The sequence below is a fragment of the Pogonomyrmex barbatus genome, unplaced genomic scaffold (genome assembly GCF_055798465.1).
Source record: "Pogonomyrmex barbatus isolate J1 unplaced genomic scaffold, ASM5579846v1 scaffold19, whole genome shotgun sequence".
Taxonomy (NCBI): Eukaryota; Metazoa; Arthropoda; class Insecta; order Hymenoptera; family Formicidae; genus Pogonomyrmex; species Pogonomyrmex barbatus.
The window spans coordinates 278,503-305,953 of NW_028297115.1; the positions used below are offsets into that span (position 1 = coordinate 278,503).

General features: G+C 35.1%; 2 protein-coding genes across 2 annotated transcripts in view; both read left to right on the forward strand.

Annotated features, from left to right (window-relative positions):
- The first annotated feature begins 295 nt into the window (after positions 1 to 295).
- Positions 296 to 27,451, forward strand: part of LOC105431312 (putative RNA methyltransferase CG11342) — a 238,840-nt gene continuing 211,684 nt past the window's right edge. Inside the window, exon 1 of the mRNA XM_089075702.1 lies at positions 296 to 436. The gene's annotated coding sequence lies outside the window, so the exon portion shown is untranslated. The remainder of the gene's footprint in view (positions 437 to 27,451) is intronic.
- LOC105426937 (uncharacterized) lies at positions 311 to 26,806 on the forward strand. The gene is made up of 4 exons (XM_089075680.1): positions 311 to 436; positions 23,812 to 24,095; positions 24,596 to 24,684; positions 24,887 to 26,806. Exons 1-4 carry the CDS (start codon positions 423 to 425, stop codon positions 25,661 to 25,663), a joined length of 1,164 nt encoding a protein of 387 aa, XP_088931806.1. The 5' UTR covers positions 311 to 422; the 3' UTR covers positions 25,664 to 26,806.

Genomic DNA, 27,451 nt, shown 5'->3' on the forward strand with positions numbered 1-27,451 from the left:
TATTATATAGTTCAACGGTCAGTGGGCGTGTTAATTTGTCGTTCCTCAGTTATCTCGCGATAAATCTCGATGCGTTGCGCAATTAACGTCCCGAAAAACAAACATTCGGCAAAGGTACGAAGGTATATACGTGTCAATTGCGTACAGACGCGCGCAACACGAGGTTAGGACGTGCGTTTAAATTACGTTAGATTTGCGCCAGACGAGCGCGCGATATATCCGTGTCCGCGAAGCTGCCGAATTGAATTGTGACAATCGTTCCTGGATCGCTGTCGGCTCTATGGAGAGCCGTGCATCTCACTTTAGCCGGGGTTGCGTGATATTTGGAGGTTTGGCCGAGGATACCGAGATCTACGAACGAAGATGAACTTGGTGAAGCTTTTGATTAAGGGGCACAAGGCGAAAGTTCGTTATTACCTTGAATGGCGTCGAAGAGGTAAGTTTTTGATTTTTTTCTATTACTACGCTCTATACAAGTTGATCGGCAGTAAGATACAATTAGAATAAGAAGAATTGGCAAATAAAAATACATGGGAAGCATTACATAGTTACATTAATTCGTAATATCACTATTCCTTTTTTTTTCATTGTATAATGTAAATAATATATTTTCATAATGCTATATTTCATATAACTTTAATGTTAACTATGATTGTACATTGTTAGTTAAAAAGAAATTATGTGTAACATGTGTAAATTATTTTGATATTTTTGTATGCAGAAAGATAAAAAAAACTGAGCGACAACGAATTTCAAAGAAATATGAAATATTTCAAGGTTCTATTGTCCAATAGTAATGTGCATGTTGCGTTCCCATTGAAATCTATACAATAGCGTGACCAAAGCGGATTTTAATTCTCGAGTGGCACATTCACCCCTGTATCATTAACAAGAAAAACAAATAAGGGGTGACTCGGGGTAAGAGGCGAGCGCGCAAACGCCTTCGGAGGCGGCTTCGAGCAAAGTCCAGCTAATAGAGTCATCCTCGGTGTAGTCGCCCATCAGAAGTATCGAGAGACCGCCACAAATCATAAGATTAGAATTTTAAATTCGACGTGGACCCTAAGGTACGCTGCGCCACGTGGTCGTATCCAACGTCGAGTTCCCTCGAAATCTCGATTCACGATCTACCTTTGTGACCTCTCACATAGCAATGCACAGGGCCTGCCGAATAAAATGGGACGGAGAGACCGGGATTTGAATAATTACTATTGTACAGACCGCGACTATGTAATGTAGCCGGCGCTACGCCGATATTTTGTGTTTTATAAAACAAACATTTTTAACCAAACAGGCGTCGCACAATGGTGTTGTGGCGGAAAAAATTGTTTTTTTTTTTTTTTTGAATTTTCAATATTTTATATTCAATTTTACAAAATAACATTAAAATATTAATATATTTTATTAATATGTTTTATTAATTTATTAATTGTGAATGATTCTTTTCTTTTAATCTTTCTCTTTAATTAATATCTTCAATAGACAAAGATTAAAATATTTCTATTATAAAATGTATCGTAATAGATAGTATTCAATTTTGAATGTGTTTTTGTATCTTTTTATCAATAAATCATAATTTAACATTTATAAACATTTTAATTAACTTTGAATCTTTCTTAGAGAACTGAAATAAATTCTTATCGATTGTATTTATGTATAAATATTACTTTAAACATGTCTTTCTTAGAAAGAAAAAGAAAAAGAAATATAAGTAGGACAAGATAATTTTTTGTCTAAACCTTCTTAAAATGTATTTTTTGTCTAAAATGAAAGATAATCTTTCTAATTTAAAAAGACATCAATATTTATCGGCGTATATTTACGCCATTGAGAGAAATTATTTTTTTATTCGGAGATCTTACACGTATTCTCTTTCGTAAATATTTTTCTTTCTATCTTAAGAAGAAGATGCAAAATCTGAAGATGCAAAATCTCTTCTCTCTTTCAAGACGAACCTGACCTGATCAATAATCTATTTGAGAATTTATTCTTATTCTCCTTTTCCAATTTAATGATAATTAAAATAATAATTAAACTTAATACAACTTAATTATAAATCATTATCTTTAAGTTAAAAAAAATAATCATAATTTTGTAATTCTATTTAAGTTAAAAAGTTACATAATTCTTCCCCCGGAAAAATTCTAATACCATTCTAATACCATTACGTCGTACCGAAAATATGTTCGTGCATAATACGTGCATAATCTTATCAAAATTAAATCAATTGTTGTCGACGTATAAAATTAATAACTTTTTAATAATTACGTATGAAGATCAGAATACATATTTCACAATACACATTTCTTTCAACTTCAAATATAACCAATCAAAGTTTACATTTTCGATACGTTAAATTTAAGAAATCAGAGTACACCTGCCACATAGCATTTGAGATACAATTGTCATTACCCTCCCGCATGATTACGACGTATTAACGACGATCTATCATCGGGGCGATCCAATAAGCTCAACCGGATAGGTTAGTGCATGTAACGACGGCGTGTAGCCCACGCGTTCAATCAACGTGTTTCTTCATCGTAGGCAGCGCGGCCCGCGAGCGATCCTACAAGGAGTAAGGATAAAAGAAAAGTCTAATCAGCATGCGACCCGTCCAGCCAATTAGAGATACTCTGTTTTACCAACTGTCACCGAGGATCGCGTATTGAGTTGTATTGGCCGAGTTATGTTCGCTTCGTTAACCGGCAATCCTCTCCGGCCACCGTGAGGCCCAGCCGCCTCCTCGTTCGTCTCCGCTTACTCTCTTCGATAATGTGCGCGCGCGCGCGCGCGCGCACGCACGCACACACGCACACACACACACACACACACACACACACACACACACACACACACACATACATGGCCGTACCTCTCGTACTGCGTGCATATACGTACGAATGTTGCGTGAACGGGTACATCGTCCAGGAGACTCCTCGTGGCTCGTCCGCTACGTGGCGGACTCTCTCTCTCTCTCTCTCTCTCTCTCTCTCTCTCTCTCTCTCTCTCTCTCTCTCTCTCTCTCTCTCTCTTCCCTCCTCTCTCTCTCTCCCTCCCTTCTCTCTCTGGGCCAGTGCTTGATTTACGGCCGACGAGTCAGCGGACTTCTCTCGGTAGTAAGAGAGACTGCTAATAGTCTCTCCATGGTCTGTGCGCCTACCTCGCAAATATTCCGCTCTCTAATTGGAATTGATTAGGAGGACCCTGGCGCGTCGCTCCGCGGAATAAAGACAGAATTGCTGGCCGACCAGCCATCGACTTCCGTGCGTTCTCCATCGCGATTTCCTTCCACCGATCGCGCTCGTTCGTTTCACCCTTCTCCCTTGTCCTCCGCCCTTCTTTCCATATCTCAAAAGAATCGGGATAGTCGACTGTAGGTATAACGATCGCAGGTCGTTATCGTATCCCTGTCGTCGAGAAGAAGAAGGGAGGATGTTCACTTTGGATGGTACGTGGTCCATGCTAGATGTCTGTCGCTAGAGAGATTATTCGATGAGTTCTCCGTAGTGCTACCAGAATTCTCGCTTCCATTATCAAGATGAGCACTAGCAAACTTTATATTAAGATATAAATCATGAAACTTTTGTGCATTCAAATGTAAGACTATTACACGATATACTATGTTATGTAAAAATATGCTTGCGATGCATTTGGTATATAAGAACGTCTTTAACATTTCTTTTATGTTTTATTTTATCAACGCGTAATTTTTTTGTATCTTTGAACATTTACATCTCGATATACTTATTTACATCGATACATCGATATACTTATTTGATATTACTGAATGTTTGGATACTGCAGGCTAAGCGAGAGTCTTGTTACATTGCGGAATAACGGATGTCTGAGAACGGAGAAATATGCAAATGATTTCGCTCGCGTCTGATCAAGGCACTTTTGCAGCGAGAGGATACGCAAGACGCGAACATTTTCTAGCTCGTCCTCTGCCTCGTTCTGCCCGCTTGCCTCTCTCTTCTCAGCCGCCAATCTTCCTTGCGTGGCAATCTTCCTTCGGGTTTTGCTCGGGGACGAAGGCCTCTTCATTTTATTTTCGCGTTCGAGACGCGCTCGTTTGCTATCTCAGTTCAACGCTGCTAACGAGCCTGTTAGCAGCAATTATTCTAATTAATATCTCTCCCATTGGTGGGCGACGAGAAGAGGGTCTCCACCCTATCCCGCGGTCACTCCCGAGGCTCTCTCTTCTTTCCGACCGAGGCTCATCCCGAGCCTCGTTTCGCGTGGACGCAGCGCGGAGGGTGAGAGATCATGTGAGAGCGACCGAGAGAGAGAGAGAGAGAGAGAGAGAGAGAGAGAGAGAGAGAGAAAGAAAGAGAGGGAGTATCGGCGGATTTTACGACGCTTCTCATGTGGTTTTTGCGTCTGCCGCGTGATTGGCTATTACCAGTCTCTTCCTCCTCGGCTATATACCGCGCCGCGGCTCGCCACGCAGGATTGAGTCCTCTTCGTCTTCCCCCCCTCCCCCTCCTTTTGTCTCTTCCTTCTGCGGCGCCTCCGAGCGACGAAGAGGAGCCTGGGATGCTGCACCCGGTTTACGGCGAGATAGAAAGAGGAGGGAGAGCGAGGGAAGAAGCCCTTCCGGGCCCTACCTCTAATTGTATTTGCTCTCGCGTTTAAGACTTTTTAAGCGGGCGTACCCCGCGCCAAGGAAAGGGGAGGAAGAGGCAGCCTCGGTCATTATGCCAACGGTCGCCAGGTTTAACAGCGAGGGCGTCCCAAGTCCCCCGTCATCTTATTCCGTTTTGTTCCATTCGTCGCGCATACTATTTTTGGACCGGGTTCTCATGAGGAGATACTTAACCTTCGTGTAATTGCGCTCGGCACCGACGAAACACGTCGGATCATCGTTACGTTCTGCGAAGTGCCGACCAAACGTACGACCACGTAAGCGACTTTGACTACGCCAATGGTCCTCTCTCTTTCTCTCTTTTTTTCCTCCTTTTGTTCACGAAGCTACATGGACTTTAACAGGAGCCCAATTGCATCGTCGGATTCGCGAACGAAACTCCTGGCACGCTTGAACCAATCCGATTGAAGCTAATTTGAAATTTTAAAGCTGTTCGGGGCATCCTCGCGAGGGTCGTTGAAAACAAAACAGGAAGGAACGAGCGAACATCGCGAATGGCATGGAGGAAACGAAAGCGAAGACGAGTATCGTCGAGGATCCGAGGAAGTAGAACGAAGAAGAGAAGATGCGAAGGATAAAAAAAGGAGAGTAAATAGGAATGAGTGCAGGTCTCGCGGTACAGAACGACAAGGCAGGGAGGAAAGAAGAGAAGGACTATGAATCTGTGAGGTAGAGTGAATTATCGTGATATTTAAATTAACAAATGACATTCTACATTACCATAGCCTGTCCGCGGATTTAGTATAGTAGCGACCTCGAATTCTTCGGTCGTTGCCGAGAAACAAAGACATCTAACGCTCCATTTATCTATGGATCGATATATCCAGACCTTTTGCCCGCAAAAATAATAATATAGATCCGCAGAAAAAAAACTTTTATTTTTTTATTGAAATGGGTAATATGATCATCTGATTGATTTTTGTTCTATCTTTTTTTTTTTTTTTTTCTATCTTTTTCGTTTAATGTATATAATTCAATGCTTGACTTCACGTCATAATAATCAGGAAATAAATAATTAAGTGAGAATAAGAGATAATTATAAATGAGTGTAAATACAGAAGAAGTAGAGGAAGGAAGAAAAAAAAGGAACTTACCGCTGAAAAACACGAGTCGCGATGAAACACGAATAGAACCGCGAAAAACAGAAAGAAAATAATAGCCAGAGCGCGTTACCGAATGAAAGAAAAATATGGGGAAAAAAAAAAAAAAACATTTACGTCCCACGAAGGACCGTGAACGCGAGAAAGAACGAACGAGAAGAACGCGGGAGTCTCAGGCGAAGCCGAGAGAGCGGTGGCTGCGAAACGGGAAGATTCGACGAGACCGAGACAACGGGATGTAAGAATAAAGGACACTCAGAAGGAAGGGAGGTCTCTCGGCGAGCAAACGGTGGTGACTACGTTGCGCGGTGTATAGCGAGGCCCGGAGATCTGGTGACTTAGATAGCGGGGTGATCTGTGAGGCCCGGTGTGTGGTACCCCTTTCGCGAAGCGCGTTCTGCACGCTTTTGCGAGGAGGGCTGCGCGATCGGGCGAGCTGAGCGCGGCCGAGGGGGATCGACGAGTGGAAGAGGAGCGGCTGGGTGATGAAGGCGGTGGGGAAACGGGGAGGGGGCGGGGGCGGGGGCGGGAGGGGGGAAGCAGCGTGTTCCTCCCGTGGACCCTCCAAGGAGGCCTCTCGAGGAGAACTCGAGGATTGAGACGTCGTGGCCTCTTTGTACCGCGCCGTGATGCTTTCGGAGCATCGTATTTACGAGTAACGCCGTGTAACCGCCTGCGCCTGCGAGCGTATTTTCCTTTCTCCTCTCTGTGCCTCTCGTTTTCACATCGTGATAACTCTCTCTTCGTCCGATCTCTCCACCGCGCTCGAAGAAAGAGAGAAGGAGAGCGAGGCCTCGCCCCTGCACGCCCGGAACGCATTTGAATTCGAAGAAAAGGTACGGTCGGCACGACGACCGACACCGGCTTAGTTTATTCTAAAGAGGAAATCGAGAGATTGATTTTCTCGTGCGAGAAGGATATATCGGAGGTAATCGATAAATGTCCAAGATGCACGGCATTGTCGCAAAAATGGTCTCCTCCGAAACAATAAGCTAATAGCAATATTTTTTTTAATTTCTTCAAACCATAAGAATATCTTGTCACAAGAATGGTCTCTTTCGAAATAATGAACTAATAGCAAAGTTCCTTTTAATCTCTTTAATCATAAGAATATCTAAAAATTAATGTTATTAAGATTGAAGATTATTAGTATTTACATTTTGTTTCTATCATTTCAAGAAAAGAGTTTGAACGATCAATATTTGAAACAAAAAGAAATCTCAAGTAAGTATATTCATGAATCATATACATAATTGTTTTATCTAGCATTTTCCGAAACTTCTAAATATCACCCTTAAAAATTTTTTTATTACAAATATTATGATTCAAGTTAATTTTTTCTCTGAGACAAAAATATTAACTTTCATATGAAAAAAAAACATAAAATTATGACATCCTATATCTTCAGATTTTTTGCATTTAACTGCCAAAACTATTTTCGAAAAATAACTGTTTAAAAAACGTTATAACTTTTTGCAGTAAGCCCAAATTTTTTATTCATTACATCTCTTTAAATTTATCAATGACAAAATTTCACGAATAGATTTTAGAATTTTACATAGAGAAGCTTTACATTTCGCTTAATGTTTAGCGCTATTTGAACATAAAAAAATAATAAAAACCATTTATCTTTGCAAGTACGTCACGGCAAGGATCTTCGTGCACAGTTTGCGGATGTTCCGAGAAGAAGAACTCGGATTGAGACATTGAGAGTATCGTGGTCGGTTGTAACGACCATGATACTCTCGGAGCATCGTATTTACGATCAGCTCTATGTACTCTCGCGAATCTTCTCTTTCCTCTTTCCCGATACGAGACTTGGCTCAATCTTGGCTTGAGTTTGAATTCGAAGAAAAAGAATTAGCATTAGAGATAGCTAGAATCAAAATGAAGATGACTTCATAGATAAACGTTTCTAATATGTTTATAAAAAATACAACAAATTTTATCTTCTAGATTTAAAATAAATTGAAACGTGTACAAATTTTTTAAAGAATTTTTAAAAATTGTCAATCTCAAGCTGTCTATTCGACACATTTCGACCTATCTATGTCTGTGGTTAGTGGTTCTGAGAAATGACGATATATATATTTTTTACAAAACAAGGAACATTAAGAGTTTAATAAAAAAATCTAAAGACTAAGTAAGGGTTAATGGTATTTGAACCGACAATGACGAATTCTCGATCGTAAGTCGCCCGCCGACGAAATAGCGGGAAACCGGAGACGCCGTGATGTTGTCATCGCCGTTGACTGTGCACCTCGAGGGCGCACATAAAGACGATTTAGTACCCTTGCAGATTAACGCACGTTCGCGGGATTCTATGATTAGAAACGGGCCACGCCCCACGTCGGCTGTCGTATTCCGGATTCGTTGTATGATTTCCGAGTTTCCACTCGCGACACTTATGACGCCGAATAAATTTCGAAAATCGGATGTCTATATTTTTAAATAGTACAAATGTACATGTAATATGCCAAACTAAGTTTCAAATAACAAAGAACGGAGAATGGCGAAGACAACTGCTCGACAAGAACTCGATCTTAGAAGTCTGATAATTTCTTGATTATCCATTTATTAGAATTACTTTTGAGCTGCTGCGTCGTAAAAATAATCCGTTACAAATAACGGCATGTGGTTCACGAGATAAGGAATATTAATTTCAAATTTATATATATATAAATTCAATAAAAGAAAAATTATCAAATTCCTTCGTCGAACTTTGTTGCCTTCTCCGTTCCTTCCCCGTTCTGTCTATATTTTTAATTATAACCGTCGAAATCTAAAACCAATATTTTGCACGTAACATTGCAATTTCGCTTTCAGTTATAACCGACCTTCACCCGATGCTAACTTGAAGTGATGATTGAATCTCGAGCTGGTAATCTCCCTGTGCGTTACCGTCAAGGCACTTTTATTTCTGCTGCTTCTGTCTCATTTAATTGCTAATTGAACCGATCGCGTGATTATCGTCGCAATAATAGGCATAAGCCTCGTTCCTCGGGCGCGAGTGTTGAAAAGGCCTTTTCATCATCGGCGGCATATAAACTGGCATCGCGAACTCATCTAGTCTGTCGGCTCCGAGGGATTAATTACTCCTACGTAAGTCCGTACCATCGATCGCGAACGATCGACTCGAGGGTGGCCCGCGCACGAACAAATCGCGCTCTCATCTTCGATATCTCGGCCAGATCGGCCGGGCGGCTGCCTTTGACGTAGATGACTCGCTCTAATCCGCTAAGTTAGACAAACAAATGACAATGGAGATCGATTATCTAGCCGTCGAGAGAGAGAGAGAGAGAGAGAGAGAGAGAGAGAGAGAGAGATTGAGACGAGGGAGGACTTGAAAAGAACGGGAGAGGTAATGCATAGGTTAATACGTATGTATATTGCTGCTCTGTCGAGGGACGCGCGTTGTCGCGATAAACGGGGCAGGTGGATGCGATGACATCAAAATCATAATGAGCAACCGTACTACTAATTGGCATCAATCTTATCCCTTATATCCTTTATGTGGCGTATTCATTTCAAACGCTTACTCGAAATTTTACGAACATATTCCGTCAAATAATATAAAGTCGATTATTGAAAGTATAATAGAATTATTGTGAAGAAATTATGCATGTGTAATTCGTGAATATTTTTATTTTGAGATTCTTTTTATTTTATTGCTTCAGGTATCGATTGCTCGAATTCCTTTCTTGAAATCGTCAAAAACAAAATGCAAATGCAAACCTAATGTAATTCCATTATGCTATAATAAAAAGTTACGCTAATTTTTTATTTTAATTTTCTTTAATTTTCTTTAATCTTAAAGATTAAAGAAAGACTTGAAAGGAACGTTGTTATTAACTCATTATTTCGAATCAGATTTTATATAGAATTACCGTATTGGAAAATTGTATAGTATTCACGATCATGCGAAATGTCATTTTAAACAGAAACGCTAATTTTCAACAATCACAATTTTATTATGATTCAGCTAATAATAATGTTAAATATATAAAGCGAGTCGTCCCCATAAAATTTTCGACCGTATAACGGTCCAGTAGTATCCATACACACATTAAATCCTTGAGACTCCTCAGAGATTCCAGCATGAATTCTTCCCAAAGGAGTAACTCCGCCAGAGATATATATCTCAAAGGTACTATAAACCATCATGGAAACGTCGCGTCGCCGCCATACGTTTATAGGATCCTCTCACGAATGATACCTATATCTCTCCCAAAGGCATAAGTTTCAAACGGAGGGAATTATTTTAACGATGACAAACGACTCCGCGCCGGTTGCCGATCCGCTGAAATCTCCGAAAAAATTTAATTTTTTCCACCACACCCCCCAGTGCGAGCTAGAAAACACAAATTACTCCAGCTCGAAATATACGTCGTTCCTTTCTCGAGGGTGGAGGAGGATTAGATGGGAGCCGAGTTAAAAAACGATTTTTCTTCCATAGGGTGGGTGACCTTATTGTGAGCTAGTTTCTTTTCTCTTCTTCAACTTACCTGATTCGATGATTCCGCGTAGGAGCGAAGCTGATCTGTCGCGAGCGGTCATCTGGAAAATTTCTCAACCGACTCCCACGTGGAGAAATGTTCTGTATATGATTTTATTAAACTCTCGACGATACGTCCCCTTCTGATCTAGATTTTCTCAGGACCGCGCTTTATTGCGCTGTTTCTTGGCCATCTCGGTGAGATACAAAAAGTGAACTCGGGCAAGCGAAGCAAAGTTATATCATCGCATCGTAGCGGCGAGTCTCTCGTCGAAGGGACTCACCTGCGTTTTGTATTCATCGGTAACCTCTTAATCGACCGTAAAAAAGCTACTCAAGGCGTTCAAAGGAGAGCCACTCGAGTGACACAAAGGCGCTTATGTTCGCACCACTGTGACCACGTCTAGCTTCAACTTTCTTTGGTTGGAATAGCAAGAGTGGATGCTCCGACCTGTCAACAATATAACACTAGCATGCTTTGAAGTCGATGGTGCTAAAGTGACATGCAAATTTGAAAATTTTGATTAATACATCAACTTACAAAATAAATAACACTAGTAAAACAAACGTGTTTACATATGTAAATAAAATTATAGATACTTATTATTAATACTTTTATATTTAGTACACTTTTTAATATTATCTCTTTATGTCTCTTAGTGTCGGCCCACAATAAGTGATTTAAGCTTTAAGACGTAAGAAATTGACCAATTATAATCGAATATGAAAAGAATAATCGACTATGATTGGTCAATTTTTTACGGCTTAAAGATTAAATACTTATTGTGGACCGACACTTAGCTCTCTTAAAAATAATAAGATATTTTGAAGTAAGAGATAAAATGTCAAAAGAAAAAAAATTCTCGATATGATAACAATGGACAATAGTAAGGCTAATAATAATCAGCCTTGTAAGTGCAATCATGTGTTTAAATTTAATTTAGTTTATTAATATGCTAAATGTTTTGACTCGAATTTGAGACATATAATTACGCACCGTTTACGGCGCTGAGTCTCATTAGCCTTATTATTGTCCATTGTTAAAAAATAAAAGTTTTAAACAAAGTTTTAAATACAAACAAAAAATTTTGCATACTATTGGGATATTTATATATATATATATATATATATATATATATATTAATCATTCTTTAACATATTTTTGCAAATAATGAACATATAAAAACTTACATAAGTAACTGAAGTGTGTTAAAATTAAATTTTGTATTTATTAAATTTTAAAAAAATTTATATTAAAAAGGAAGAAAGATTAATCAAAAGATTAAAATCCAGGATGAGAAAAAGAGAGGCTATTTTAATAATGTTAAAAGGTAATATTCCCTAAGATGATATATCTTCCTAAGGAGAAATGTTCATAGAGATTTATAGAAAAATGGATAGAAAAATAAAAAAAAAGAGAGAACGATTATTGAGCAAAATAGTCGGAGTCTAAGTTGCGAAGGAGTAGGCCGTAGTTTTGCGTCGCTTTCTCGCGGTGAGCAATCAATAACCATGGTCTCTATGACAAGCGACGCATACGGTCGTGCAGGTGTTGGTACCGGCAACGGGGCACCGCTCGAAGAGCCGACAAAGACCCCGGCAATGGGCGAGTTGCATTCGGCATTTGTTTCTGGGGATACTTAGATCGTAATCTCTTCGATGCTCCGACTTCGGTGGTAGTTATATGCGCTGTCCTTACCACCCCTTCGCCGATCTTAAATTCAACGTGTCTCCCTTCGCCAACACCCTTGCGCGCCTGTCTTTGTTTCTAAGAATGCCCGACTCCGCCGGACTATTTAATATATATGGACTATTTTATATATATATATATATATATATGTATATGTATCTTTTGTTTTATTTTATCAACAATAACATGATTGAATGAAAAAGATGTCATTGCATCAAAATTGAATTAAATTACAAAATATAAATATTAATTTTATATCAAGATATATTAAAGTTAAGATAAGAATCTTAAATTTTAATTTAGAGAAATTAATACATATTGAATCTTTATTTGCTTTATCTTATATCATTATTTAGTCAAATTTAAGTTACGCTCAAGTAGTTTAAACGTTCTTACGAATATATCTTGGTGCGCTTTGCTCTAATTTTTAATATGGATATGTAAATAATTCGCCAACTCTGCAAATTTGCACACACATTCGAAGAAGAATTAATTAGGCGGTTGTATACAACGGCGGGATTAAAATCATCGATCCCGATGATTTCCGATTAACAGCAGTGGTAGCTTCTGGTAATTAGTAAGTACCTACCGATCAGCATCTGCAAGGTGAACGAGCATTACCATGCTTAATGAGTTTCAGGGAGGGAATAAGAGAAGGTAGTGAATCTCGATTCTAGTACACACTCTGAACGTGTTGCTCTATCTCTCTATTTAATCGAGAGATAAACCGAAGAACTATTCTTCTCAATTTTTAAAAATGTTTACATGTTAAATGGAAATAAGTTTGACGTAGCCTTTCTATAATAATAACATGTAATTTTCCTTGTAGAAATATAAGAATAAAAAAAAAATCTATCATAGACGACAAGTGGAGTTTAAAATCGATCTGAATTGTTGTCGATATCATGACACCGTTTTGCGGCACCGCGCCGCAGATTTGCGTTGATAATTGACGTAGCAGATCGGTCGTAGCGGGGTCTTGGAGCCCAAAGACTCCTCTCGGCGACTAAATAGCCGTGCGATGTTCGAGCACGGGCCGAAAAGACATTCGTATCAATTATGGGAGGTAAAGTTTCAGTGCCCCGCTAAGGAGTCCACGGTGGAGACAGACCAGCGCCTTTCGAAGGAACTGGCCCGCTATATTTTACCCAGCGGGGGTACCATCCTCCCCCTCCCCCAACAGCTAAAGAATATTCTAACCTGCGTCTTGTGCCGTCAGACCGTCCTACGTTTCCCTTTGTCCTTCTCCTTCTTCGTCCCCGTCTCTCTCTCTCTCTCTCTCTCCACCGTCTCTTGTTGGCATTCCCTCGTCTCTTCTTCTCTTCGTCCTCTCTTCCCGTTTCTTCCGTACAAATTAAATTAATTTTCAAGCAGCGAACATTATTCTCTTATGAATTCTACCGCAACCCTGTGACCCATGGAATGGAGATGTTTTCACATCCCACCATTCGTGGTTTGAGCCTCAGAAGTACGATTGAGTCTAAGAGTCATCATTAGTAAACCGTAGTTTCTCCGTCTCGTTTCTTTCGGCTTTCTTCGCGTCTTTTGTCCGTAAATCGGCCCTTAATTTTATAGCGTTCATTATGGTGATAGTGACATTTTAATTCGCGTACGTTTAATCGAAACAAATAATTTTTAAGAAGGAAAGGATATCACGATGAATTTTTTGAACGTTTAATTAATTAATTTATAATTAATATAATTTTTGTTAATAAAGTTATAAGTCTCTTGATATAATTAATTGCGCTTCTGTGTTCCCCGTTGTTTTGCATTATATTTTTGAATTTTTCAAGATAAAATTATATTTATTATACAATGAGAAAAAGTTTAGCGATTCTGTTTGATTTGAATTTGTTTAAACCACATAATTTTATATTAAACATCACTTTGTTGAATTAAGAATTCTGTTGTTTCGTTAGAATGCCATGTGGTTTAATAGAAAAAAAACACTGTTATTTAAAGGAGATACTTTTTAAAATCTAATCACTACTTTGTCTGGATTATTGTCTGGAAATAAAAATTGTTTCAATAAAGAGAATCTTTAATATTGTTGAAACATATAATAAAGAGCGTTATTTTTTCAAACAATTTATTAAACAAATATTTTATTTATTGAAATAAAGCTATTTATTATTTAAAAGACCAAACAATCGAATTTGTTCAATTAATCAATAATTGCTTTGTTTGAAACTATTTCAGAAGATAAATTTCTTTAAATCTAATAAAATTTATTAAATCCAAAGAAATCCTTCTCTCTGTATATTATTCGGACTTTGTGAAAAGGAAAGAATGTGTAGTTTGTTAATATAAGCATTGAGATATAGTAACACAAGTCTTCCAGTATCCTGGACCCTTCATTAACAAACGAAATCAACATCGATTCAAAAACTATGTTTGTCTTCGACGAGACGATAAGGCGATCCAACAAGCTGCCAGCTAAAAGACGATAAGCAATTTGTAATCCGTTCGAACCGGAAAAAAGAGAAGAGAAGAAAATGCAGCGACAAGCAGAATAGAACGGGTGGAGAGAGAGAGAGAGAGAGAGAGAGAGAGAGAGAGGGGGGGGGGGGAGAGAGACGAAGAAGAGAAGATCTCTTAGGGATGAAAGCGAGAAAAAAAATGAGACTCGCAGTTAGTAGAGTCGACTAACAGATATCGTCTCGTCGGGTCTGGTCCGTGATGAAACATAAACGTTATTCTCGCTTGTGTAATTCATGTCTAAACTATTTAGATAAGCCACTATCGCGCTTATGGGCGAGTCACATACGCGGGCTCCCCCTTACTCTTCCTTCTTTCCTTTTTCTCGGCCGATATCCGTATTTACGTAATCTCGTTCCATGCCTTTCGTGCTACATCGCTTATATTATCTTCGTCCAGAGGCTACAAATCGGTACATCTGACTTATGAAAGAGCATGGACAAATCTTATGCCTTCGATGAATCTTAATTAAACCATTTGCCTTTGAAAAATTGTATGCTGCAACACAGATAAATTTTACATTATACATTGTGTTTTTCTTCATCCAATTATTATTAAACTTATACGTATTAAAATTTAGATCTCTCTCTTTATATTTTGTATTTTTAAAATTACTTTATGTATATACAAAATGAAATATTAATTATAAATTAATATTAATTATAATATTAATTATAAAAGAGACGTAACATGTACATACAATGTTAGCTTTTCTGTATCATGTTTTTGAATACAAATCATTAAAGTTTGGAAAAGGTTCATCGAGCACGCGTGAAATGACCGATCAAGGCAGCCGCTCCTTCCGAAAGCTTAAACGCTCGAGGCTATATTATTAAAGATGAGCTCGTAACAATATCGAACCGGCAGACAAATTGGACCACCCTGGGCAATACCCCCTAGTGCATCTCCGCGCACGCTGTCCAAAGCAAAAAAAAAAAAGCCCACAGATGCTACCAGCTGAGATATCGAGATAATGATGATGCCGAGGGGGGCGCTTGTCTTCCTCGTCAGGAATTTGGCTACAAGATATGTTCGATGATCTGTCTTCTCGTAAAGGTAGAGCTTAAGATTTCATCGAGCTCTGTCTCTTAATCAATGTTACAAAAGTCATATCACGTGAGGAACGACGTTCTCTTATGATGATTGAGACATAATTTTTGGCTGAATAAGAAATATTTCCAAATCAATAACGCGACTCCCAAAAAGCAAAGTAATTATTAATAAAATAAATAATTTTATACAACAAAATGACTCTAGTCTAATATTTACGAATAATTAAAAACGCTGGGTCAATGATAAAAAAATTTTGTTGACTGAAAATTCCATTTTATTCAATTTATCTGTGTGTGTTATGAAGACATAGATAATGCTATCTTAAAGCACAGTAATTAATCAGTCACGTAATTTTCTTCCTTGACCTTTAACACAAATCTGATGGAAGCTTACTGCATTATTGATTGAACGGAATGCCAGAACGGGGGGAGAAATATGTTCCCGCTTCGTGGCTAATCTAAAACAACGAGCGCGCGATATGGGCACAAAATCGGATCCCGTCGGAAGGGTATGTCCCATAAATAAGGAACTCGGATTTCGAGAAATTCAATAAGCGGACATTATCGGAAAAGAGAAACGGCCGACCTATGCTCTGGCTGACAGAAAGCGGCCTCCATCAGGAAAGTCGATATCTCAATTGGCCCGTACTATCGGACGTTAATGAATTTTCAACGGCGATTGCGGCCGCCTAATGTTACGAAATTAGTTCGGCGCTCGTTTCGTCCGTTCGGCCCTGACGTAGCAAGAAGGAGTCGGAACCGTATTTTTAAGGATCATAAATCACGAAAAATAGGCACAGGAAAGATCGTCGGCGTAAAAAAAAAAAAAAAAAAAAAAAAAAAGAGAGAGAGAGAGAGAAAAAAAGAAAAGAAAAAGACCATCGAACGACGCGACAGAAGGAGGAAAGGTGGATATCAGATTAAAATTCTTCTCGCTCTTTCTCATACTGCCCCTTCGTGCCCTGCATGTTGGCAGATGAATGTGGCCCTAAAGAATAATTAAAACCGCGGCTGAGAAATTTGCGACGCCGAGAGCTCGCTATTACGCACGTGGAGGAAGCTCGGGCAAATCTTAATTAAAGTTTACGGTGTGTAATTTGGTTTGTTCTTCGCTTGACGTTAGACTGGATTTAATCGTATGACTTTTATCTCTTTCCGGTGTAATTGAGCGTAATGTTAGTTAACTTAGATCGAGTACACAGTTTCTTGATCCTACGGTAGTTGCTTTAAGTTGTACTAGACAAAATTATAAATGCCAATAAAAATGGATGTTTAGTGTCGGAAAATATCTACGCGAATAATTTAATTTAAAAATTGAAACGAGCAGCTGTATGTATGTTAAATATTAAACAGAAAATTAATTATTTATATAACTGTCCAAAATGAAGTTTATTTAAATTTGTGACAATCGTAAATTTGTAAAATAATTTGTAATTTGTTGGATTGTAAATGTTTGAGACTATAAAAGATAGTAATATGTGCCATCTGTCTATGGAGGTAGGTACTATTCTTTTAGTAAACGATTTATCTTTTTCTTCATAAATACAAAATTTATAAAGATTTGTAAAATATATTTAGAATATATCTATAAATAATATGGTACAAAATATATAAAGAGAAATGTATATCTTGAATTTAATTTTTAAGTATTACTAATCCATTGGATAACATAATATCTAACGTTGGTAACATAGAAAGTATGAAAGGCATATGTATATATGTATATATACATATATATGTGTATATCAACTGTAGAGAGAGAAAACGAGAGCTTACTATAAGTTGGTATAAAATTACCAAAATATTACGTGCAACAAATAAAATATTTCATTAATAAATTTTTATAATTTTTGAATCTATATTTCCGAAATATTAAAATATATTTACATAGATGCGCTAACATGAGTTTAAGTATTTTAGTTCTAATTATTTACTTTGTTGATTTGATTTTGAATATTTTATATTTAAATTAGCATTTGTAAAACAATTTACAAGAAATCGTCTTAAAATCAACGACAAATTATCAGTATTTTTATTATGTATTTTATCAATAGGATAAATAATTAATTTTTTTCTTATCATATCATCAAGTCTTTTTTAGCTATAATAAAAAATATTTGATATACTATACTTGTTAATTATAGCATACTTGTTTTTTTAACTTATTAAAACAAAATATTTTATAATTATTATTGTAAATTTTGATTTTATTATAAATTGATAAATTAATAGAAATTATTTTTGTTAGGGATTATATTCATATAGATAGAATACGTAAAGCCGAGATCATTGTTTTCTAAAGATATGCGAAGTCTTTCTCTTTGCTTAGAAATTTCTCTCTTAATTTGCATAATTTATTTAAAAAATATCGGATTATTATAATGCAATAAACCTTTCAATCTGCATAGTTTTTTAAATCAATTTTTATTAAACTTATAATCAAAAATTAAAAAATATTTTTGATAAATTTACATATATATATATATATATATATATATATATATTTAAATAAATTTATATTTATATTTTAAATATATACAGTAATATATAGTATATAATATATAGTATAATAATATATATTAATACAAAAATAAATATTCGTTGAATTTTATTGAAAACAAAATTGTTATGAATTAGGCAAATAAACGCATTATAGTCAATTAGACTTTATTGACACAGTAATCTCTTAAAAGATAAGAAAAGGATTTATTTATCTTTACAAGAGCCTATGTGTTCCCACGATATATCTTTTATCGAACTTTAAAATTTAATAAAAGATTTCATATTCTTATTACATTTTGCAATGAACAAATTGACACATATATGAATTTAACAATAAACAAATGAAATCTCAGAGTGCTTAGTAAAATTAAAAATTAAAAATTATTATAATAAATTTAATAAAAAATAATGGTTAAAAGATATACACATTATGAATTGACAATTTCAAAAATGTGTCTTTTTATATGTATTTATTTTTATAAATATGAATGAATTTAATAAAGAGTTAAACTTTTGTTTTTGAAACTCCGAAATTGCCAGAGGCAGCATACGATTTTGAAGAATATCACTTCTTGGTCATCACAAATTGAAAGCTAATTGTCCCTTTACTGTGACATCTGACACGGAACAGAGGAGGAGCGTGTCATAATTTGGACAGGGTGGTTTTGCTGTTAGTATCGGGGCTCTCGGATAACGGAGTTAAAGCGCAAACAAAACAATGCATTTTTCCCCGGGTAACGGGAGGAGTAGATCTTCCTCGGCCCTTTTCGACTGCGACTTCGACGAGTCGAAACTAACATAATCCAGACGCGCTTCTAGAGGCGCCCGGAACCCTTGACGCACCCGTGGCTGGAATTCGAAAAATCGCCCCTCGAAACTCAAACTCAATGCAACATATCTAGATTTACATATAAATATCTTGTGCATATATATGTATATATATATATATATATATATATATATATATAAAAGCTAATATATAAATATAATAAATTAAACGTCTATGATTATACTCTTTAACATTTTCCAAAAGTACATCTTAATCTTAAAATTTTTCTATATTATTTTTCACTTTATTTTGAATCGATTTGTAATATTTTTGACATTTAAATGTCGAATTAAAATAGCATCAACATTTTCACGCAATCATTCTTTAATAGAAAAAATGAAAATCATATAAAGTACAAAAAAAAAAAAGAATAATTAAGTACATGCGAAGAGCATCGATATAGAAAATATCACGAAACAGTTACTTTCATAGTTTTCTTATTAACTGCGACGCGAGCTTATTAATGCGCCTTGTTAGTTACGCGTGTAATTATACACGCGCACAAGAGCGGCGCGTGCGTGGACATACGTTGGACTTTATGCGTGGTAGGCGCCAAAAGATAGCAAGGCAGGCGCCTTCTTAACTGTGGGAAAGAAGCGCCGGCGTCTGGAGAGTCCTGCGGAGGCGCCGTGTGAGCGTCCTCACCAATTTTTTTAACTTTTCTTTATTTTTAATTCGATTACAGATAATAATATTTTCTGGCAAAATGAGCAATGAGTATTCTCGGAAATATAGATATCATATGTATATATATATATATATATATATATATATATATATACACATAAGATCATTATTTGGTATGTTAAATACCTTAATTATATAATAATTATTAATTAACCATTTTTAATAACAATATTGATCTAAAAATCTACCCCGGATTTTTAAATTTTAAATTTTTTGTAAAATATAAAATTTCAGTTTATGTCAAACATAATTATTTATCTATATGATATTTTGAAAATTTGTTAATTATATAATAAAATTTAATTATTATAAAGATTATAAGATTTACCCCTTTTGTCGTAAGTTTTCGAGTTAAAGTTATTCAATATTGAAATAAGCAGAATCGATGCATTTTAATCGCTCGCACGCTAAACTGAGGTTGTGAAAAGAGATCTTAACATAATGTGGTGTCCAGTTGCAAGACGGGTCCGTCCGTGTTGCCGCATAAATGGACCCTTTGTGCTGTCGTCTCACATCTAAATAGCCGCATGCAGCCTCGGATGCCCTATCCGTGTATAGTTTATAGAAAAATCTCGCACGGTGGCATGTATTGGCCAAGCAAGTGGGGGGGTCCCATGCCGCCCATGGCGACTCGTCTGCATTTTCGGAATCTGCTTTTCTTCTTGTCACTATCGATGATTGTTATGTATTACTAAATAATACCAGACGGGTACCGTATTACCGGACCGGAAGGAAGTCTTACAGGTGGGATTTTTGAAAAGAGCTAGTGTGGTTACGATTCGTTACACAGAAGGAAAAATTTTGGATTGTGTCGATAATGCAATCATTGTAATTTTCCCTTTTTCCCAGATTTTCTATATACATAATAATATAATTAGAATATTACTTTATCAAACATTTAATTAATATCGATGAATTAAATTGGATTTCTTGATCTGGCTTATAGGGATAATAATATAAAATAAATAAAATAAAATAAAAACTTTTTAAGTTTTAAGTAAGAACTTCATTAAGTGCAGAATTAATCGATTTCAAATTTGATTATCGATTTATTAAGAAGGAGAGAATCTACGTAGCTTGGAACGAGTTACGTTGCCGGCTAAGTTCGGTAATTTAATGATAATAATTTAATGAGAATAATTTAATGATGATGGTGATTCGCGATATTAGCATTTGCCTTGAATTTATATAATTAATTCAACGAATTAATTCAAGAAAAAATATTATTCGACTAAGATTCTGTCTGCCGATTAATGTCATTTATGATTTGATTGTTTAAAAACTTTAAATAATTGATTAATTTTCCACTAGGAAATATAACTTTTTGTAATAAATTGATTTGTTTCTCTGCGATATGATAATAATAATATATAAAAATTTTCTAGCTATATTAAAATTTATATATTTTTTTAATCGTAACAACATTAAGTGTAATAACGAATTATTTAAATATATTAATTTAAATTAATTATATCGTTAATATATTTTAGGCGCATTTAAGAAAGGTCTGTAAATGAAATTTAACATGTATATTCACGACTTCAAAGATAAAAACAAAGATAAATAAAATCACACTGAACGAATAGAAAATGTAGTTAATAGTATAATGGTATTTCGCGTGTGAGGAAAAGGAAATGCTGATAGATACATAAAAGTAGATAAATCTGGAAAGAAATCGGGAAGATACATAAAATAGTAAAAAATCTGGAAAATGTTTAATGTTGTCTGCATATCCAAGCTTGCAGACTTGCAGGACTGCAGACGGAGGATGCTTCCTATTATGCTTGAAGAGGTCAACTCATCTGTATATATTTCTCGCTCAGGCCTATCGAACGAGACTTTTGTCGCTTTCTAGTAAGTGGTCCAGACAATTGCGAGTATCTGGATGTCTAGACGGCGGAATTGTTTCACGTTTTCTGTTCGAACAGAAATCACATTAATTTGAGTTTCTTCCATTGCTTAGCTACATCCGACGATTGCCGACGGAGAGCGTTTACAGAGAATAAATCTTTTTCACTTTTTTTTTACAGCGATCATCTTTTTGTAATTGTTCACTGTTATTTCCACCACCTGAAACGTCATTCAATAAGTATTTTTTATTTGACCGTTAATTATAAAGTCTTCCATTATCCCAATTCAATTCAAGCAGAGAAATACGCGGTGGTATATTTTAACAATGCATTAACTTAAAATCTATTGTATAACGTCAAATCCACTCATATTTAAAAAAAAATCATATAATAAGCAGCAGGAAAAATTATCATTGAAGGAAGAATTATTATTAAATTTATTCGACTTTATCGAATTTTTTTGTAGAATGAGTTATGAGGTATGTTGAATTAATTTTATAAATTTCATTTTTAATTTGTAATAAATGTGTAATGAATTTTACGACGATCCGAAAGTATGTTCGCTAAGAAAAAAATGTCAGTTTATTACACTGCGCATTGCTTCCAGGAAAGACAACGATGATTAATCGATGGAGAACGAGAGAGAAACGTATTGCGCAAATGATCGTTTAATCGTGGCTTTTAGAAACACGACTCACAGCATATTTTGATTGGTTGGATTCGTCTCATATAGGCGGGTCTTTCGTACTCTCCTCCGCCTTGCGTTACTGGCGGCTATGGCTGTCCTGAACAACGCAAAAAGATATTTTGCCATCTTCTCAATTATTCAGACACTTCCGATATCAATATTTATTGTACGTCACAGTCGTTGCTCTCATTCAGTTGTGCTTTTTTCTGCAATCTCTGGAATTAAAGGTCGAAAGTTTTTTTTAACAGATCAATTAAAGTTGATTCATAGATGCTCGTATTATTATTTGGCTTTAAGATATTTAGCCACTTTGTATAAAATAAAAAAATAAAATTCTTATTTATATACACAAAAAAAATTAGTTTTATCAAGATTATATATTCTCATATATAAGCAAGAATATTATCTTCTTAGGAAAATTTTAGCCTTAATTTGATTAAATTTATATTGATGTAAATATAGAATATACTCCTCATTTATAAAAGAGTTTTAGTCTTAAACTGAGCAAAAGCAATGCATCAAATTCAACTAAATTAAGACTAAAATTAAGACTAAAATTTTTAAGAAGATTATAAATACTCTTGCTTATATATAAGAATATTTCTCTTTAATTTTTTTTTCTGTATATTCCGCAATTTACAATTTTGACGATAAACTGAAAAGCCTCTTAAGTAAATTTTTGAAATTTACTTATTTGAAATTTTACTAATACTAAAATGATTTAGACTAAATTATTTTAAATTACTAAAAGTTTATGATAAATAAAATGCCACATAAACTTTCACAGTAATAGTTCTTATTATCTCAAATAAATTACATAAAACTCACATAATTATATATACAAAATTTATTATACGTATAGAAATTATTTAAAGAAATATTATTTTCTAATATTACTTTAAAATATCGTTACAATAATTTAAAAGTAACTATTCAAGATTATTGAAAAAGTGAAAATAATCCGTGAATTTTCAATATATGAAGTTATCATTGAAAAGTGTACGCGATCGTAGTAGTGAAAATCTTGAGTACATCAACGCCACCCTCACACTCACATCAGTGTATCGCCATGACGTTCCTGTGCGACGGGACCAACGCTTGACTCCCTTGCAAGACCAAGTCACATTATACGTCTGCCCTCCGACTCGACCACTCAACCGTGACCATCCCTCGAAATAGAGATAGTTTAGTGCATCGATAAGCGACTGTTCGATAATTTCGCCAATTTTGCAAATGCTTGCATATATCATTGGACACAGTGATGTGTTTGTTTTGTCATGTGTTGGTATCAAATTTTGATAGTTCAACTATCAAATTTTGATAGTTGATAAAATCACGAAGGAACTGTTAAGACTTTCACGTGTGACAAGTGGGAACTCCTTCACGATCTCATAACTGAAATTTGACAGCTCGCAACACGTGAACGCATTACAAAATTCCGCGCATGAATTTAAAATTCTTCATATATATGTATAATAAAGTTTAAGAAAGTTGCCAAAATCATGAGAGATAAATTTATTTATTAAATATTTATTAAATTCATATTTGAAGAATTGACTATTAAACGTAACAAAACAACTAACTCGAGACTATCATGATGATGTAGCGAATTTCAAAACTCTGCAAAGTAAAACTGCAATTGCTAAATTTTGTTGATGAGTTTTGTTGAGTTGGAAAAATGAAACTCATTTAAGGAGAGATGTGTAACGTGTGACGGATGTTTTTTTTTTTTTTTTTTTTTTTTTTATGAAGTGAGATTTGACACATTAGAGTGATTCGATCGAAGATGCTTTAGAATGTTGTCCTCTTCGATGTCAACTCCGTTCAGCGTTCGTGATATTCTCAGCGAAGATCAACAGCTCGGCGTCATGGATTGTTACACGCATCATCAAAATCAAGCTCAACAACATGTGCATCAAGATTATTATTCGTACAATGTTGTGCCTGAAAACAATTGGGAAATGGACAAATTTAAGGATCAACCGATGCCCAGCTATCAACATTATCCGGATCTCAATCATGTTCACCAGTTGAGCCAGGTGGTACCGCCATATCAAGAAACATCTATCACTGAAGATGGTAAGTATAAAAATTTTACTACAAAAATTTAATTTAAAGTTTAGTCAGTTTTATAAAATAATTATTCCATAACAATTTTTTAATTTAGAATTATATATTATATATTTTATCTCTCACTCTTTTGTTCTAGTGGTTTTAATCAAATAGGATATAATCATGATAAACAATAAAAAATGATGATTTGCAATGAAAATTTTTTTATATTGAGTTTCTCACGAATTATTATAGATTACATAAATTGTTATAAATATTGTATAATATCTATATAATTTGTGAAACAAACATTATATCACAGAATACATTTTATGAGAAAAATAAAAATAATTTTTTGCATTTTAGAAGCTATATATTATATTACACATCAATTTCAAAATCATTTTTGTGATATATATTATGCTAGAATTACTTTTTATACATTTTTATAATTTTTAGTATCATTAATAAAAATTATTAAAGATAAATTTTTTAATAAAAATACTTATATAATAAATTATTTTTAGGTAACATTGTTACGTCCAGTAAAACGGAACTGCGCAAAAGTCAATCTGGTAAAAGAACGAAGCGGAAGCCAAGAGTGTTATTCTCGCAAGTAAGTTCGATTCTCTCTGCATTACAATAAATAATTATTACATTTGAGCCATTTATTTGAGCAAGTTATATAATACAATAACTTTATTTTACAATCTTAATTCTAAAAATTTAAAATTATTTTTTGTAAAATATAAATATTATGCAGAAAATAGTAAGTAATAAAAGGTGCAGACCAAGTTAAATTATAAATTATTTTGTAGACACAGGTTTATGAACTGGAACAGCGATTCAAACAGCAGAGATATCTAAGCGCACCTGAGAGAGAAATGTTGGCCCAGACTCTGAAGTTAACCAGCACTCAAGTGAAGATTTGGTTCCAAAACCGACGGTACAAGAATAAACGCGCCCGGCTCGAGGACGCCGAAAAGTTGCAGGCGCAGAACATGAAAAATCAACCATTGAAGAAGATCGCCGTACCGATCCTGATCAAGGATGGTAAACCCAACGTACAGGAAACGTCTTACAACGCATCTTATTGGCCAAATATCCGAACAGATCTAAGCGCCCCGATGCAGCCGGATTTTAGGACGAATGACATCCGTCTTAGTCCCGATTTCAGGCCCAATTCGAGCGAGGTGAGAATTGATTCCAATATTAGCCCGGAATACAAGCCAGAGGTAAATTCGGACATACCTGAAAGATCAAGCCTGAATGATATGACGGACAGACAGCACATTCCGGAATACAGGAGCAATTTCGTAACGGAAACTTCACCGAATGTGCACGATTGCGGTCGATTAATTAAAACAGAATTCAAAACATGCGCGAGTAATAGCGAGGTTATATCGTATCCGGATCTGAAAAATATTCAGTCCGACAGCAAACATCAGCTTATGGCTGACAGGCGGATGTCAATGGACGTCTCTAATGGTGAATATGGATTTTCGAATTATCTTGCGCCCACTAATTATCAAATGCAATACGTGAATTACATGGAGCAGGTACCTATGGATCAAAACTTGCAGCGATTATGGTAAATCACTTGGGAGAGAATTATTTGTCAAGGAAGTCTGAGTAATTAAACTTATGACTTCTACTTTCAGATCTACAGTGACTTAATAAAAATAACTTAGATTTAAGCAACTAATTAGGTTATCACTTGAATTAATTAAAGTAATCTATTAAATTATATGTTGCTAAGGAGAATTCCTCATTTAAAATAAAATATAATAAATATTTAGACTTATCAATCCAATTATCAATATCGATCAGTAATTAATTTAGAGTTGGTACGATGATAAAAAGTAATTTAACCTTCGAAATTGCATTATTTTATGTTATGTATATGATATTTTTTATGCATATAACATAATAAAAATGAGAAATACTCATCAATCATCCTTTGCACATATTTATATAAAAAAATTAAGAAATGTTGAATTATTATGTTAACATGTCGATGTTAGATCAAATCTGTACGTTATGGTAAAAAAAAACGGTCAATATTGACGAAAGAGATACACCAAAGTAATTAACCAAAGATGTATTCTTTAATTGTTATACATAAGTGATTAATGCTAAGAAATACGCGATGTAGAAAATAAGCTTATGATATTGGCAGCTGTTTTTTAGTTGGCTAAGATTTTCTGTTTGAAATAGTAACGCGCCGTACAAGAGAGCGGAAATTGGCCTTCAAGTGGCCTTTGCGGAAACATCGAGCACTTTTCCACGTACATTATATGCCTCGAAAAGTTTTTTCCTCCGGTTTTCAAGTGCAGACGCTAGTTGTGCAATAAATTAATATCGTTCAGATGACATTTTGAATAGAAACGGAAGCGTGTTATATTGTCATCAGGTTACGAGAGATATTCAGTTTTTTTTTTTATTAAACGTATACGTATAAGTATGAGAGTGTTCCATTTTTCCTATATTTATATTTAGAGAATAATTCCAATTTAACTCAAAAATTTTACATTTAACATGTGATAATTTTACAATAAGATAATATTTGATTTCTTTATAAATATAATTTATATAAGATTTCTAGAAGAGAAAAAGTTTTGAACGTGTTTAATGGCAAATTAAATTTTTATCTTGAAATTGATGAAACCAGATTTTTATGTTAAACAAAAAATATTTTATGTGTATGAAGAATGACTTAGAATTAACGTTAAATAATTACAAAAAAGTAACAAAAACTATAACAAAAATACATATGTATAACAAAAGAAAATTATGATTTCAAATGACTTAATGTTTATTAAATCTCAGACTTGAACATTGCATCAGTATATATTAATTGCAACTTCAATATTTTCATTTTGTAATTTGATGTTTTATTTTATTTTATTTTATTTTCTGTTATATATTATTATGTTATCAATACAAGAAATCAAATACATATTACTTACATGATACATTTGTCACTAAAAACGCACATTCGCACGAATGCCCGAATATATTTTGATCGATGTCGATTTCCATTGAATTAAATTCGATCCAGATGCCTCTTGTAAGTTCGCGGTTCGATACAGAAATATGGCGAAATGGCATTTATAAATAGGTGAGTTCTGACAGCTTGAGCGAAGCCATGGGCCGCCTTTTGGGTTATCGCGCGAACACGACGGGTCATCTGGCAGTCAAGTGCTGCCCACATAGACGATTTACATCAGTGTAATCGTGTTCATGGTGCTACTGGTGCCATAAAGGGCCATGGGAACAAGCTGATAAAAATGTCACTGTTAATTTTATAAGAACTTACGTGGCCATATTGCATCTGCCTGATCGAAAGCCAACTTGCACCGCGCTTCCGTCTCAGAGATGCA

Coding starts and splice junctions, on each gene's coding strand:
- LOC105426937 (XM_089075680.1), top strand. Junction 24,096..24,595: donor AACATCTATCACTGAAGATG/GTAAGTATAAAA, acceptor AATTATTTTTAG/GTAACATTGTTACGTCCAGT. Junction 24,685..24,886: donor CAAGAGTGTTATTCTCGCAA/GTAAGTTCGATT, acceptor ATTATTTTGTAG/ACACAGGTTTATGAACTGGA.